At 45.4% G+C, this 13,693-nt stretch overlaps 1 protein-coding gene across 8 annotated transcripts in view; it reads right to left on the bottom strand.

Moving 5' to 3' along the window:
• Positions 1-13,693, bottom strand: part of LOC129712453 (CMP-N-acetylneuraminate-beta-galactosamide-alpha-2,3-sialyltransferase 4-like) — a 165,003-nt gene that overhangs the window by 105,611 nt on the left and 45,699 nt on the right. For 3 of the 8 annotated variants that reach the window (XM_055660897.1, XM_055660895.1, XM_055660896.1), the window contains 4 exons: positions 12,062-12,109; positions 8,319-8,354; positions 7,617-7,652; positions 2,382-2,417 (listed from right to left, as the gene is read on the bottom strand). The exons of 2 other annotated variants lie outside the window; for them this stretch is intronic. In XM_055660897.1, coding sequence (XP_055516872.1) covers positions 2,382-2,417; positions 7,617-7,652; positions 8,319-8,354; positions 12,062-12,109 — 156 coding nt within the window. The remainder of the gene's footprint in view (positions 1-2,381; positions 2,418-7,616; positions 7,653-8,318; positions 8,355-12,061; positions 12,110-13,693) is intronic. 3 more of the 8 variants (XM_055660898.1, XM_055660899.1, XM_055660901.1) reach the window with 3 other exon arrangements.

Consider the following 13,693-nt stretch of genomic DNA (forward strand, 5'->3'; position numbering starts at 1 on the left):
GAATGTGCTCAAAACTCTCCTGAAGAAGTGAAACGACCAGAAATGTGTTCCAAGCTCTGTAACAGCGGTTAAGCAAAATGGGAAAACAAATTAAGAATGTGCTCATAACTTTCTTGAAGATGTGCAACATCCGCACTGACTCCTGGGATCTTCTGGCCCGCAGCCACACAGGTGTTGAAGGATCACCAAAGATTGAGATTGAGACCTGTGAAACCTTATGTAGAGGGGAGAGAGAAGTCCTGCCCAAACCAGCCACTTCCTCATGAACCTGCCAGCCACTTCCTGCTCCATGTGTGGAAGTGAAAACAAGCCAACCTGAATTCTGAGGAACTGCTTGAGAATAATGGTTAGCATTTAAAGAAATAATATAACTTGTCCTTGCTGACAATGACATGTTGACGCATGGCGACTGCAAAAAAGTTGTCCTTTCAACACTTCCTTTCCCACTCTCCACATCATAAAATGGTCGGCATGGACTTGGTGGACAGTGGGGCCTATTTCCATGCTGTATCCCAAAGAAACCAAATGCTCTCAACTATTTTGGGTGACGTTGGCTTGGGAGAGAATGTTGATGTAGGTTTGCTTATCTAGCAGTGGAACAGGAGGACCTTGTGGAGACAGCAATGGCAGTGCCTCCTCAGTACCTTGAAGTGATTGCTGTTCATAGGTTTGAGTTTGGGTTATTGTCATGTGTACCGAGGTACAGTGAAAAGCTTTTGCTGCGTGGTAACTAGCCAGCGGAAAGACAATACATGATTACAATCGAGCCGTCCACAGTGTGCAAAAACATGATAAAGGGAATAATGTGAATAACGTTTAGTGCAAGATAATGTCCAGTAAAGTCAGACCAAAAATAGTCCAAGGATCTACAAAGAGGTAGATAGTAGCTCATGACTGCTCTCTGGTTGGTGGTAGGATGGTCCAGTTCAGAAGATGGTTCAAGTGTCGGAGATAGAGGGGGTTATGGAACACTGTTGTTCATTGAATCATCAATATTGAGTCCTCATCCTCAAATATTGCACACCAACCATCAACCTGGACACACTGCAGCAGAGCCACTGTCGTGCCGCTGCCGATCGGAACGCCTGTTGATGTTTAGTAGAGAGTAGAGTGTTTAATTTAATTTGTATTTTTATTTCTATTTATTTTTTACTGCACACTGAATGGACACTGGTTGAGCAACGTTTTTTTGTTTCCTCTGGGTATGTGAGTACTCAGGAAAATGACAATAAAGATATACTATACTATACTATACTAAATACTCCTTTCCTCAGCTAACAAAAGGCCACGTGGCTGTGAATTCCATCTTCAGCATAAGGTCATAAGTGATAGGAGCAGAATTTGGCCATACGGCCCATCAAGTCTACTCCATCATTCATTCATGGCTGATCTATCTCTCCCTCCATCCTAACCCCATTCTCCTGCCTTGTTCCCATAACCGTTGACACTCAAACTAATCAAGAATCTATCTATCTCTGCTTAACATTTGCTTTTGCAGAAATGTGACTTGTGACAGATGGGTTTCATTTTCCAAGCCACAGAGTTACACAACTCCGGACCAGCTGTGAAATGGAGAAGACTCTAGGCACACAACTAAAAGCCACTTCATCTGCTCACTTGGTAAAGAAGGGACCTCCGCGAATTTCCCCTTGCAACAGTAATGTGTACCAATACAGAATGAAAAACGTTGCTTGTATGCGATGCAGTCAAATCACACTATCCTTGAGTACAACCAAGCCCAACACAGGTACAACAGGTGGGGCAAAGAGAAAAATGCCAGAGTGAAGAAAGTGGTGTTACAACATACGAGCATTACAGTTCCAGAGAAAATGTCCAAGAATCGCAATGAGGTTGGTTGGAAGACCAAGACTACACCTTTGGTTGTTTGGTTGTTTGTCTTTTGCACAAAAGTCCGCGAGCATTGCCACTTTCATTTCACTGCACATCTCGTATGTGTATGTGACAAATAAACTTGACTTGACTTGACTTGACTTGACTAGTTGTAGGAATTGTTCAACATTGGTGCCTGTGAGATCTGCAGGGTAATATAGAGAGAAGCACTGACCTTCCTCCTCATGTACTTTCAGATGGTACATGATGAGGGGGGTGGGAGATTGCAACCTTCATGTGGTCCGCCCTGTTTCAACGAATGCAATCAATCTGGCGTGCACAATCAAATAAGATCAAATAGAACCAGTTGTCCCACAACTTTAGGCTGTGCATGCCATACGCAAGAAGAAAAAGAAGTACATGGTGAGGGAGCTGGGAGGTGGTATAAGGAACCTCAATGAGATGCTTACTGAATACTAGAGATTTTACATACATATATAACAATGTGCTGGTGTGGTGCACATACAAGTACCAAAAACAACCTTACTTACAAAGTGGCAGACTCAGTAGGGCTGTCATTTTTCAACCTGAAACAAGCAATGTAAAGTTAATATACACGAGGTTAAACCCTTACAAATTATGTTCACAACTGCAGTCTTGTGCTGCACCAAATAACCATGGTAGCACAGAAGACTGATTGTTACTCTTGGTTCTGTAACCGTTCTATCCGTCTCATCAGGATGTACCTGATCCAAAACGGGCCTTTCATTTTTGAAATTATTGCTCCTGTACCCGTGAAGAAGTCTCAAGGGAAGTGGCCGTGGAATTTGCACGAGAGTTTGGAGGTTCTCCCCATGTTCTATTCCTGAGCCATGAAAGAATAGGCCATGCAATGGGGCCATACAAAGCCATTCCCTGTCTGTAAATGCAATCCAATTAGAGTCATAGAGCTGTACCCCCCCCCCCCCCCCCCCCCCCCCCCCACCTGCCCCTTGTCCATGACAATCCCCCTGGGTAGGTATTGTTTGATTGCCTTTGGCCTGTATCCCTCTAAACCCTTCAAACCCTAGGGGGTCACAGTTTAAGGACAAGAGGGAAGTCTTTTAGGACCGAGATGAGAAAATCATTTTTTACACAGGGAGTGGTGAATCTGTGGAATTCTCTGCCACAGAAGGTGGTCGAGGCCAGTCATTGGCTACATTTAAGAGGGAGTTACTTGTGGCCGTTGTGGCTAAAGGGATCAGGGGGTATGGAGAGAAGGCAGGTACAGGATACTGAGTTGGATGATCAGCCATGATCATATTGAATGGCGGTGCAGGCTCGAAGGGCCGAATGGCCTACTCCTGCACCTATTTTCTATGTTTCTATGTTTCTATCCATATATCTGTCCAAAATGTCTTGTGAAAGTCACAATCATATCCTCTTTTACAGCTCGCTCCAGTTATGGAAGGTCCTCTGAGTGAAAATGTTGCCCCTGACATTCCTTTCAAATCTCTCCATTCCCTCTTAACGTTCATGACCTCCAATTTTAGAATCCTCCATGTTGGGGAAAAGACCATGAGGCTCCACTTTATCCATGCTGCCCCCACATTATATTGTCTGCTTCAAAAGATCTAACCTTAGCTTCCCACATGCCACGGAAAAAAAGTCCCAGCCTAACCAGCTCCTCCCTATAACTCAAGCCCACAAGTCCAGGTAACATACTGATAACTCTTTTCTGCATTTTCCAACTTAATGACAGCCTTCCTCCACTATAATAATAATAATAGTAATAATAATAATAATAATAAATAATAAATCCCCTTATTCAGGGGAAATTCAGATGTCCTTGCAGCACACTAATAAAAATACAACACAGCATTAAAGAAGTGTAACATTAAAACATAAAAACATCCCCCCACAGTGGGAACCACAGTGGGGGAAGGCACAAAGTCCAGTCTCTCTCCCCATGTCCACCCATAGTTGGGCCTATTGAGGCCTCCACAGTCGCCGCTACATAGGTACGCAGTACACCTGAACCGTAAGCATGGTCTCATCAATGATTTGTACAGCTCTATCATGATGCCCCATCTTTTATACTCAATATCCTCCCATTGAAAGGCAACTGTGCCCAAGGTCTTTACCTCTTTGCCCAATTTTTACAACACATTACTCACTACCTTTAGGGAGCCATGCACCCTGCACTCCCTGGGATCCCTTGTTCTTTAGACTTTTCTTTAGACTTCAGACATACAGAGCAGAAACAGGCCCTTCGGCCCATCGAGTCTGCGCCGACCAGCGATTACACCGTACCCGAGCACTATCCTACACAATTTACAATTTTCCGGAAGACAATTAACCTACAAACCTGCAAGACTTTGGAGTGTGGGAGGAAGCCACAAACAGCACCCGTAATCAGGATGGAACTTGGGTCTCTGGTGCTGTAAGGCAGAAACTCTATCGCTGTGTCACTACGCTGCCCTTTTAAAGTACAATTGTTCGACACTCTCCAGGGCTATATCATGTCTTCCAATTTCCGGTGCAAACCTTAAGTATACAGTATATATATTACATAGAAACATAGAAATTAGGTGCAGGAGTAGGCCATTCGGCCCTTCGAGCCTGCACCGCCATTCAATATGATCATGGCTGATCATCCAACTCAGTATCCCGTACCTGCCTTCTCTCCATACCCCCTGATCCCCTTAGCCACAAGGGCCACATCTAACTCCCTCTTAAATATAGCCAATGAAGTGGCCTCAACTACCCTCTGTGGCAGAGAGTTCCAGAGATTCACCACTCTCTGCGTGAAAAAAGTTTCTTCTCATCTCGGTTTTAAAGGATTTCCCCTTTATCCTTAAGCTGTGACCCCTTGTCCTGGACTTCCCTAACATCGGGAACAATCTTCCTGCATCTAGCCTGTCCAACCCCTTAAGAATTTTGTAAGTTTCTATAAGATCCCCTCTCAATCTTCTAAATTCTAGAGAGTATAAACCAAGTCTATCCAGTCTTTCTTCATAAGACAGTCCTGACATCCCAGGAATCAGTCTGGTATATTAATAGCATCATTTGCATTACTTGGCAAATTGGATGGCATGGACAGTGGGAAGAAACTGCCCCTGACTCTTGAGGTGCCCTGTATGTGTTTTCAAACTTCTGTATCTCCTGCCTGATGGGAGAGGGGAAAAGACAGAGTGATCGGGATGAGACTGGCCCTCGATGATGCTGACAGCCTTGCTGAAGGTGGTGTCAATGGAAGGGAGGCTGATTTGTGTGATGGTCTGGCCCACTACAGTCGTGTCATCTGCAAACTTGTGGATTGAATTGGATTGTCGTTTGGCTGCACAGTCGGGAATGAATAAGGATTAATGTAAGGAGCTGAGAACACATCCTTGCGAGGGGCCATGGTGAAGAATGATCACGGAGGATGATTTGGCACCTTTCCTCACCGACTGTGTTCTGTGGATCAGAACGTCGAGGATCCAGTCGCAGAAGGGAGTGCTGACACCAAGTTCCATGAGTTTGCAGATGAGCTTAGATGGGATAATGGTATTGAAGGCTGTTGTAGTCCATGAATGAGAGTCTATTGTTGGTGTCCTTATGCCAGTGTTCCAGGGATGGGTTTTGGGCCATGGATGGACCTGTTGTGGCGCTAGATAATCTACCGTGGATCAAGGCTGCTTGCTGGACTGGAGCTAATGTGTGCCATAACCAGCCTCTCGGCACAATTCATAATGGTGGATGTCAAGGTTACTGGACGGTAGTCATTAAGGCATGAGATCTTATGGACCAGTCCACTGACATGTCATCCATTTCCACAGACTAACAACTGAACAACTTTCTGTATCGGATCTTCCCGCTTCACTTACATTGTGTGGGCAGGGAGCACAAGCACAGATAGATGATCAGATTTACGGGAATGTGGGGGGAACATGGAGCGGTATGTGTTTTTATGAATGTGTAGTGGAGGTCGAGGGTGTTCTAGTCCCTGGTGGGACACAAGAAACGCTAATTGTATTACGCTTTCGAGGTGGGCTTGATTAAAGTCTCCAGCTACAATGACTTTGGCTTTGGGCTGTTTTGTCTCAAGGATATTGATAGCAGAGTGCAGTTCATTCAGAGGAAATTTGACATCTGCAATGGGGGGGGGAGTGGATATAGACTGCTGTCAGTGTAGCTGAGATTAATTTCCTTGCAGGTAGTGGAGAAGGCACTTCACTGTGAAACAGACCACACTGCAGTGTCTCACTTCTCTAAGGTTGGTTACTCTGGACTTGTTCTGCCTTTCATTGAGTTTTGATCTTCAAACACTTATTTTCCTCAGTCGACCAACAGCCATGTTGTGGTGTATTCCATCTTGGACATCTGCCTTCGACATCAGAGATGTGACTCGTGAAATATGAGGAATGAACCACTATTCCCAGCCAACAGAGATACGCAACTCTGGGCCAGCTGTGAATTGGAGAAGGTAGACACAAAATGCTGGAGTAACTCAGCGGGACAGGCAGCATCTCTGGAGAGAAGGAATTAACATATCTAATATCTATATTACTAAAACTCTGTTCTTGACCGGTTTTGGCTTTCTGTGCTGCGGTTTCCAAGAGTACGCCGCCACCTACGGCCGTCATTTTTGGCCACCTCGCTCAGAGCTCCCCTCCACCGCATGTGTGCCGAGGATTTTTCCCGTCGATGAAAATTGACAGAGATATTAATGTTTTTACAACATTCCCCATTCTCTCTACTGCCCCTGCTGGAGGGAGGGGGTGGGACTATAAAACCAGGAGTGGTGTGCCTCAATCAGTCTCTGCAAGTGGTGTGCCTCAATCAGAGCTTTGAATGACACTGACAAATGTCTACAGCACTGTGAGTACCCTTAATTTGGTTTGAAAATGAAAATGTGGTTAGAGGTAAAAAGCACTGCCTGCAAATGCTTAGTTGGGTTTGGGTTGAAGTAAAAATGTACTCTCTCTGCCCCCCTCCCTCTCCTCTCCCCCCCCCCTCCCCCTCTCCCCTCCTCCCCCTCTCTCCCCCCCCCCCCCCCCCCTCCTCTCCCCCCCCCCCCTCTCTCTACCCCTCCCCTCCGCTCTCTCCTCCTCCCTCTCTTTCCCCCCGGCCTTCCTCCTCTTCCCTCCTCTCCTCTCTCCCCATCCCTTTCTCTTCCCCTCCCATCTCTCTCCCCCCACTCCCCCTCTCTCCCCCCCTCTCTCCCCCCTCTCTCTCCCCCCCTCTCTCTCTACCCTCCCTTCTCTCTCTCCCCCCCTCTCCCCCCCCCTCCCCCTTGTTCCGGGTTATGGAGAGAGAAGCACTGCCCTTCCTCCCTTGTACTTTCAGATGATACATGGTGTGGGAGCTGGGAGGTGGTACAAGGAACCTCAATGAGATGCTCAATGAAACCTGGAGATAACAATGTGCAGCTGGAGGTAGGGTAGGTTACGATGCAGACACTGGTTTACAACACAGAAACAGGCCCCTCAGCCCACCGAGTCCATGCCGAACAAGGACCCCGTACACTAGCACAATCCTACACACTAGGGCCACTTTACAATTTTCTTTTCCAAAAGTCAATTGACCTACAAACCTGTACATCTTTGGATTGTGGAAGGAAACCTGAGTCCTCGGATAAACCCACACAGGTCACAGGGAGAACGCACAAACTCTGCACAGTCAGCACCCGTGGTCGGGATCAGACCCAGGACCCTGGTGCTGTAAGGCAACAAGTCTACCACTGTGCCACCTTGCAACCCTCTTTATCATTTACATGTCATAATTTACAAGACACGCCATGTACCAAAAACAATCTTACTTACATATAGTCAGACGGGTTAATGCTGTCATTTTTAAATCTGCAACAAGCAATGAAAAGTTAATATATCAGAGTATAAAGGGCCTGTCCCACTTGGCGATTTTTTCGGAAACTGCCGGCATCATTGACTGACGTATTAGGTCGCCGAAAAATACGCGGCGGCGTTACACGGTGTGATGCGGCATGATGATGTATGTTTTTTCAAATGTTGCAACATTTTTTTCGTCGCTGTTGGATTTTGAAATGTTCAAAATCTTTTGGTGACACTGATATGATGCCGGCAGTCGCCCATAAAAATCACCAAGTGGGACAGGGCCTGTACACCCTTACAAATGACATTGATAACTAAGGTTATGCACTACACTAATCAGCAATGATACCACAGAAATCAGGTTATATGCTCTGGGTTCAGTAAGTGCCCTGTCCATCTCATGACTGTGTCAGAATGTACATCGTCCAAAGATAACCTTTTATATTTGGAGGTTAGGTAGATTAGGGTGCAGACACAGGTTTAGTTTTGAAATACAGCACAGAAACAGGCCCTTCAGCCCACAGAGTCCGTGCCGACCAGCGATTGGAATCGGATTAAGGAACCTGAAAAAGATGCTTACTGAATCCTGGAGCCACTACATACACACACACTGCAAAGGGCGGAGGTAGGATAGGTTGGGGTGCAGACACGGGTACCAACAGCAATCTTACTTACAAATAGTCAGACTCGGTAGCATTGTCATTTTTAAATCTGCAACAAGTAATAGAAAGTTAATATGTGTTTAAGAAAGAACTGCAGATGCTGGAAGAATCAAAGGTAGACAAAAATGCTTGAGAAACTCAGCGGGTGAGGCAGCATCTATGGAGCAAAGGTGACGTTTCAGGTCTCGACCGCTGAGTCTCTCCAGCATTTCTGTCTACCTCAAAGTTAATATATGAGAAGTTTACGTTTACAAATTGCATTCACAACCAAGGTCAATTGCTACACTAATCAATAATGGTGGCACAGAAAGATTCAGTAACTGCTCCAAGTCTCTCCTCACTGTGTCAGGATGTACATGGTCCAAGAATAAGCTTTCATTTCTGAAATCACCTCCAAGAAGATTCACCTGTAACAGTGAAGGGACTGTTTGAGGCAGGAAGCGTGTGATTTGCAGGAAAGATTAGAGATGCTGTAGTTCCCATCTTCTGGTGCTTAGTCATTGAAAGCCCAGCGATTAAACTGAGCCTTCCCAAGCAATTTCATTTCTGAAGCACAGAAACAGGCCCTGCGGCCCACCAAGTCCGCATCGACCATCGATCCCCATGCATTTGCACTATCCGACACACACACACACATAGGGACAATTTACACACACACCAAGCCAATTCACCTACATACCTGTACGTCTTTGGAGTGTGGGAGGAAACCGAAGATCTCGGAGAAAACCCACGTGGTTACAGGGAGAATGTACAAACTCCGCACAGACAGCACCCGTAGTTGGGATTGAACCCGGGTCTCCGGCACTGCAAGCGCTGTATGTCCCACTTAGGAGACCTAAACAGCAACCTCTGGTGATCTTGCCCACCACCCAAAAAAAATTCAAGGTCGAGGTGACCTGCAACCTCCTACCACCTCCCATATGTTGAAAACCTTCCTCGACTATGAAGAAAACCGGCTTCGACTAGACCTGCGACTAAAAAATTATCGATTTTTAAAACGGAAACCTATTTTTAGTCGAGGCCGGTTTTAATCATGCACTACAACGGGTGGTGAATACCGCGCAGCACATCATCGGTGCCCCGCTCCCTGCCATGGATGCCCTCCACCGAAAACGGTGTCTGAGACGGGCTGGGAAGATCATCAAAGACCCCTCACACCCCAACCATGGACTGTTTGCCCTCCTCCCATCAGGGAGGCGGTACAGGAGCCTCAGGTCACGTACCAGCAGGATGAGGAAAAGCTTCTATAACAACACAATCACACTGCTGAACTCGGAGTCCCGACGATAGACTTCTCTGGTCCCTCCGTCCCCCTTTGTTTAATCATTCTGTATTTCCTGATTATTCTGTATCTTCTCTCTTTCTATTTTTTTTCTTGTTTTTTCTCTTTATGTACAACTACTACGGTCTGACGCAAAACTGCATTTCGTTGTACTGATACTTGTATTTGTGCGATGACATTAAAGTTGAATTGAATTGAATTGAATTGAATTGAATGATGAAAAATTAGCAGCAACCTAGATGAAGCCTCGACCACGTGGAAACCACTTTCGACCATTAGGGAGAGTGACCAAAACCTCTGGTGACCTCATGGAAACCTTGGGTGGCAGGCAAGTCACCAGAGGTTGCTGTTTAGGTCTCCTAAGTGGGACAGGGGCTTTAAGGTAGCAACTCTATCGTTGCGCCATCGTGCCGCCCCATGTATTCCAATTAAAATTATAGAGTCATAGTCCTTCAGCCCAACTTGTCCATGCCGACCAAGTTCGCATTATGGCCTCGTCCCATTTGCCTGCATTTGCCCATATACCTCTAATCCTTATCCATATGTCTGTCCAAATGTCTTTAGAAAGTCATAAATGTATCCATTTTAATTGCTTACTCTGGCAGCTCATTCCAGATACGGACTATCCTCAAAGTGAAAAGGTTGTTTCTGAAGTATCTTTAAAATCTCTCACCTTTAGCTCATGCCCCTTGTTTTAGAATCCTCTACCCAGGGAAAGGGACTGTGAGTGTTCACCTTATTGATGCCACTCATCATCACAAACATCTTATAAGTTCACTGCTCAGCCTCCTGCATTCTATAGAAACAGGTCCTTGCCTTTGCAACGCTATCCTTATAACTCAAGCCCACAAGTCCAGGTGGCATCCAGGTGTGAAGCTCTTCTGCACTCATTCAAACTTAACGTTTCAGTTCAGTTTATTGTCACATGTACTGTGGATGGCTCAATTGTAATCATGTATTGTCGTTCCGCTGACTGGCGAACGCAAAACAAAAGCTTTTCACTGTACCTTGGTACACGTGGCAAAAAAATAACCTCAAACCCATTTCGTTCAGTTCAGTTTAGTTTAGTTTAGTTCAGTTTGGAGATACAGCATGGAAACAGCCCTTTTGGCCCACATGAGTCTGTGCCAGCCAACAACCACCCATACACTAGTTCTATCCTACACAATAGGGACAATTTACCAAAGCCAATTAACCTACAACCCTGCACATCCTTGGAATTAGGGAGAAAACTGGAAAACCCGGAGAAATTCCACGCAGTCACACTCCGTTCAAACTCCGTAAGGGCCTGTTCCACTTGGGCGTCATTTGCACGTCATTTACGTAACATCATTTACGCGTCAGGACCCACGACGTGCATGTCGTGACGCGCGCATAGCGTGCATTATGCGTGCATGGCTCGTGGCCCTTAAGGCAGTAACTCTACCACTGCACCACCATGCTGCCCTAACCTTTCCCATTTTATTCTCCTACAGTTTACTTCAGTCTTGCAACAAAATTCCAGCAAATATATAGCCATTCCCAACCCACTGAGTATTCACTGTGACTCACTCCGAAACCTCCCACATGAAATGTGTGGCTCAATTAAAAGAAAGCCCAGCTTCCAATTGTCCAGGTGGTCACAGGAGATCAAAGGTAAAGCAATCCAAGGGCCCTCTGAGGGAGAAAGTCAGGACTGGGTGCACAGAAAGAGTCTTACTCTTTCACAGATGGTTAGGTAGCTGACATGTGCTTGTCCTCTACCAGCTACTCATGGTTTAACTGTTACTCATGGTTTAAATACGTTCCCCTCCAGGCCATGACAGGGGGGATTTTCAACACTGCCTCAAATAATCTATTATCTAAAAGTAAACTTTATTCATTCAAAAACATTTTTCACACAATTACAATTCAAAACGAAAGTTTTTCTACAAGCTTTCTTTACATTCATTGTGTTGTTCACTCTTTGTAGTGACAGCGATACCAGTTCGACATGTTGCTGGTGTTCACAGCACTGTTGCCACTTATACAGACACACATTTCAAGGGTTTGAGAGGTTTCTAACCAGGGCTCAGCCCCTCAGTGAACAGTGGCTGAAATGCAGGGAATGGAGGAGCATACCCCTCCATTCCCTGCATGTCCATGTGCCTATCTAAAAGCCACTTTGGTATCTGCCTCCAACCACATTTGGCAATGCGTTCCAGGCACCTGCCGGCCTTTGTGTAAAAGCCTTGACCCACACAAATCATTTAAACTTTGCCCCCTTTAACTTAAGCTACACCCGCTAGTCTTTGACATTTCCAGCCAGCGATAAAGGGTTTGACTGTCTATCTATTTCTCTCATCATTGTATATGCTTCCATCAACCTCTGGCCATCTATAGAAAACGATCCAGGTTTGTAGCTAATACCCCCCTAATTCAGGCAACAGACTGCACCCTCTCTAAAGCCTCCAAAACCAGAAATGGGAGATGGCAAAAATATGTATTTTACTCACAGTGGTATTGTGAAGTATTCATAGAACTTCTGCTGTCGAAGGAAATGCCTGAAATGCAATCAACATCTGTTAACGTCTGTAAGAGATACAGTATTATTGCTCTGGAAAGTAATGTGTCAAAAACAATTCATAGATCAGTAATCAATGCCCGTTCCATTGAATCTTGCCAGCCTTTAATGCCCATGACAGGATACACAACCTGAGCTTTCAAAATAATCTGAGATGGGAAAGAAAATCAAAAGAAAAAACTGAAACCAAAATCATGTAGAAAATGCTGGAAACAGGCAACATGTCAGGCAGTGTAGGAAGGAACTGCATATGCTGGTTTACACCGAAGATAGACACGGAAAGTTGTAGTAACTCAGTGGGACAGGCAGCATCTCTGCATAGAAACATGGAAACATAGAAAATAGGTGCAGGAGTAGGCCATTCGGCCCTTTGAGCCTGCAACGCCATTCAATATGATCATGGCTGATCATCAAACTCAGTATCCCATCCCTGCCTTCTCTCCATACCCCCTGATCCCTTTAGCCACAAGGGCCACATCTAACCCCCTCTTAAATATAGCCCATGAACTGGCCTCAACTACCTTCTGTGGCAGAGAATTCCACAGATTCACCACTCTGTGTAAAAAATGATTTTCTCATCTCGGTCATAAAAGACTTCCCCCTTATCCTTAAACTGTGACCACATGTTCTGGACTCCCCAAAACTGGGAATAATCTTCCTGAATCTAGCCTGTCCAACCACTTAAGAAAGTTGCAAGTTTCTATAAGATCCCCCCTCAATCCTCTAAATTCTAGCGAGTACAAGCCGAGTCTATCCAGTCTTTCTTCATATGAAAGTCCTGACATCCCTGGAATCAGTCTGGTGAACCTTCTCTGTACTCCGTCTATGGCAAGAATGTCTTTCCTCAGATTAGGAGACCAAAACTGTACGCAATACTCCAGATGTGGTCTCACCAAGACCCTGTACAACTGCAGTAGAACCTCCCTGCTCTTATACTCAAATCCTTTTGCTATGAGTGCTAACATACCATTAGCTTTCTTCACTGCCTGCTGCACCTGCATGCCTACTTTCAATGATAGGTGTACCATGACACCCAGGTCTCGTTGCATCTTGCCTTTTCCTAATCGGTTATTATTCAGATAATTTTTTTTTTCTTTTAAATAATAACTTAATTTACTCTCTCTCCCCCCATCTCTCTCTCTCCTTATCTATCCCCCTCTCTATCTCCCCCTTCTCTGTCTCCCCTCTTTCTCCCCCCTCTCTTTCTGTCCCCCCTCTCCCCCTCACTCCTTCTCTCTACACCTCTCACTCTATTTCTCAGTCACCCTCTCTCTCCCTCCCCCCCAGCCCTCTATCACTCTCTCTCCCTCCTCTTTGTCCCACCTCCCCTCCACTCCCCTCCTCTCTCTCTCTCTCCCCCTCTATCTCCAGCCCTTTATTTCTCAGTCATTCTCTCTTCCCTCTGCCTCTCCTCCAGCTCTCTGTCTCTCTCTGTCTCTGTCTTCCCTGTTTTTTTTTTAATTCCAAGACTTTATTCGACACAACAAATATTACAACAGATCAAAGTCATAAACAAAAAAATAAATTACATTATATCAAGTGTCATTATAAAACAACATTACAA

Source organism: Leucoraja erinacea, chromosome 32, assembly GCF_028641065.1.
Source record: "Leucoraja erinacea ecotype New England chromosome 32, Leri_hhj_1, whole genome shotgun sequence".
NCBI classification, from domain to species: Eukaryota; Metazoa; Chordata; class Chondrichthyes; order Rajiformes; family Rajidae; genus Leucoraja; species Leucoraja erinaceus.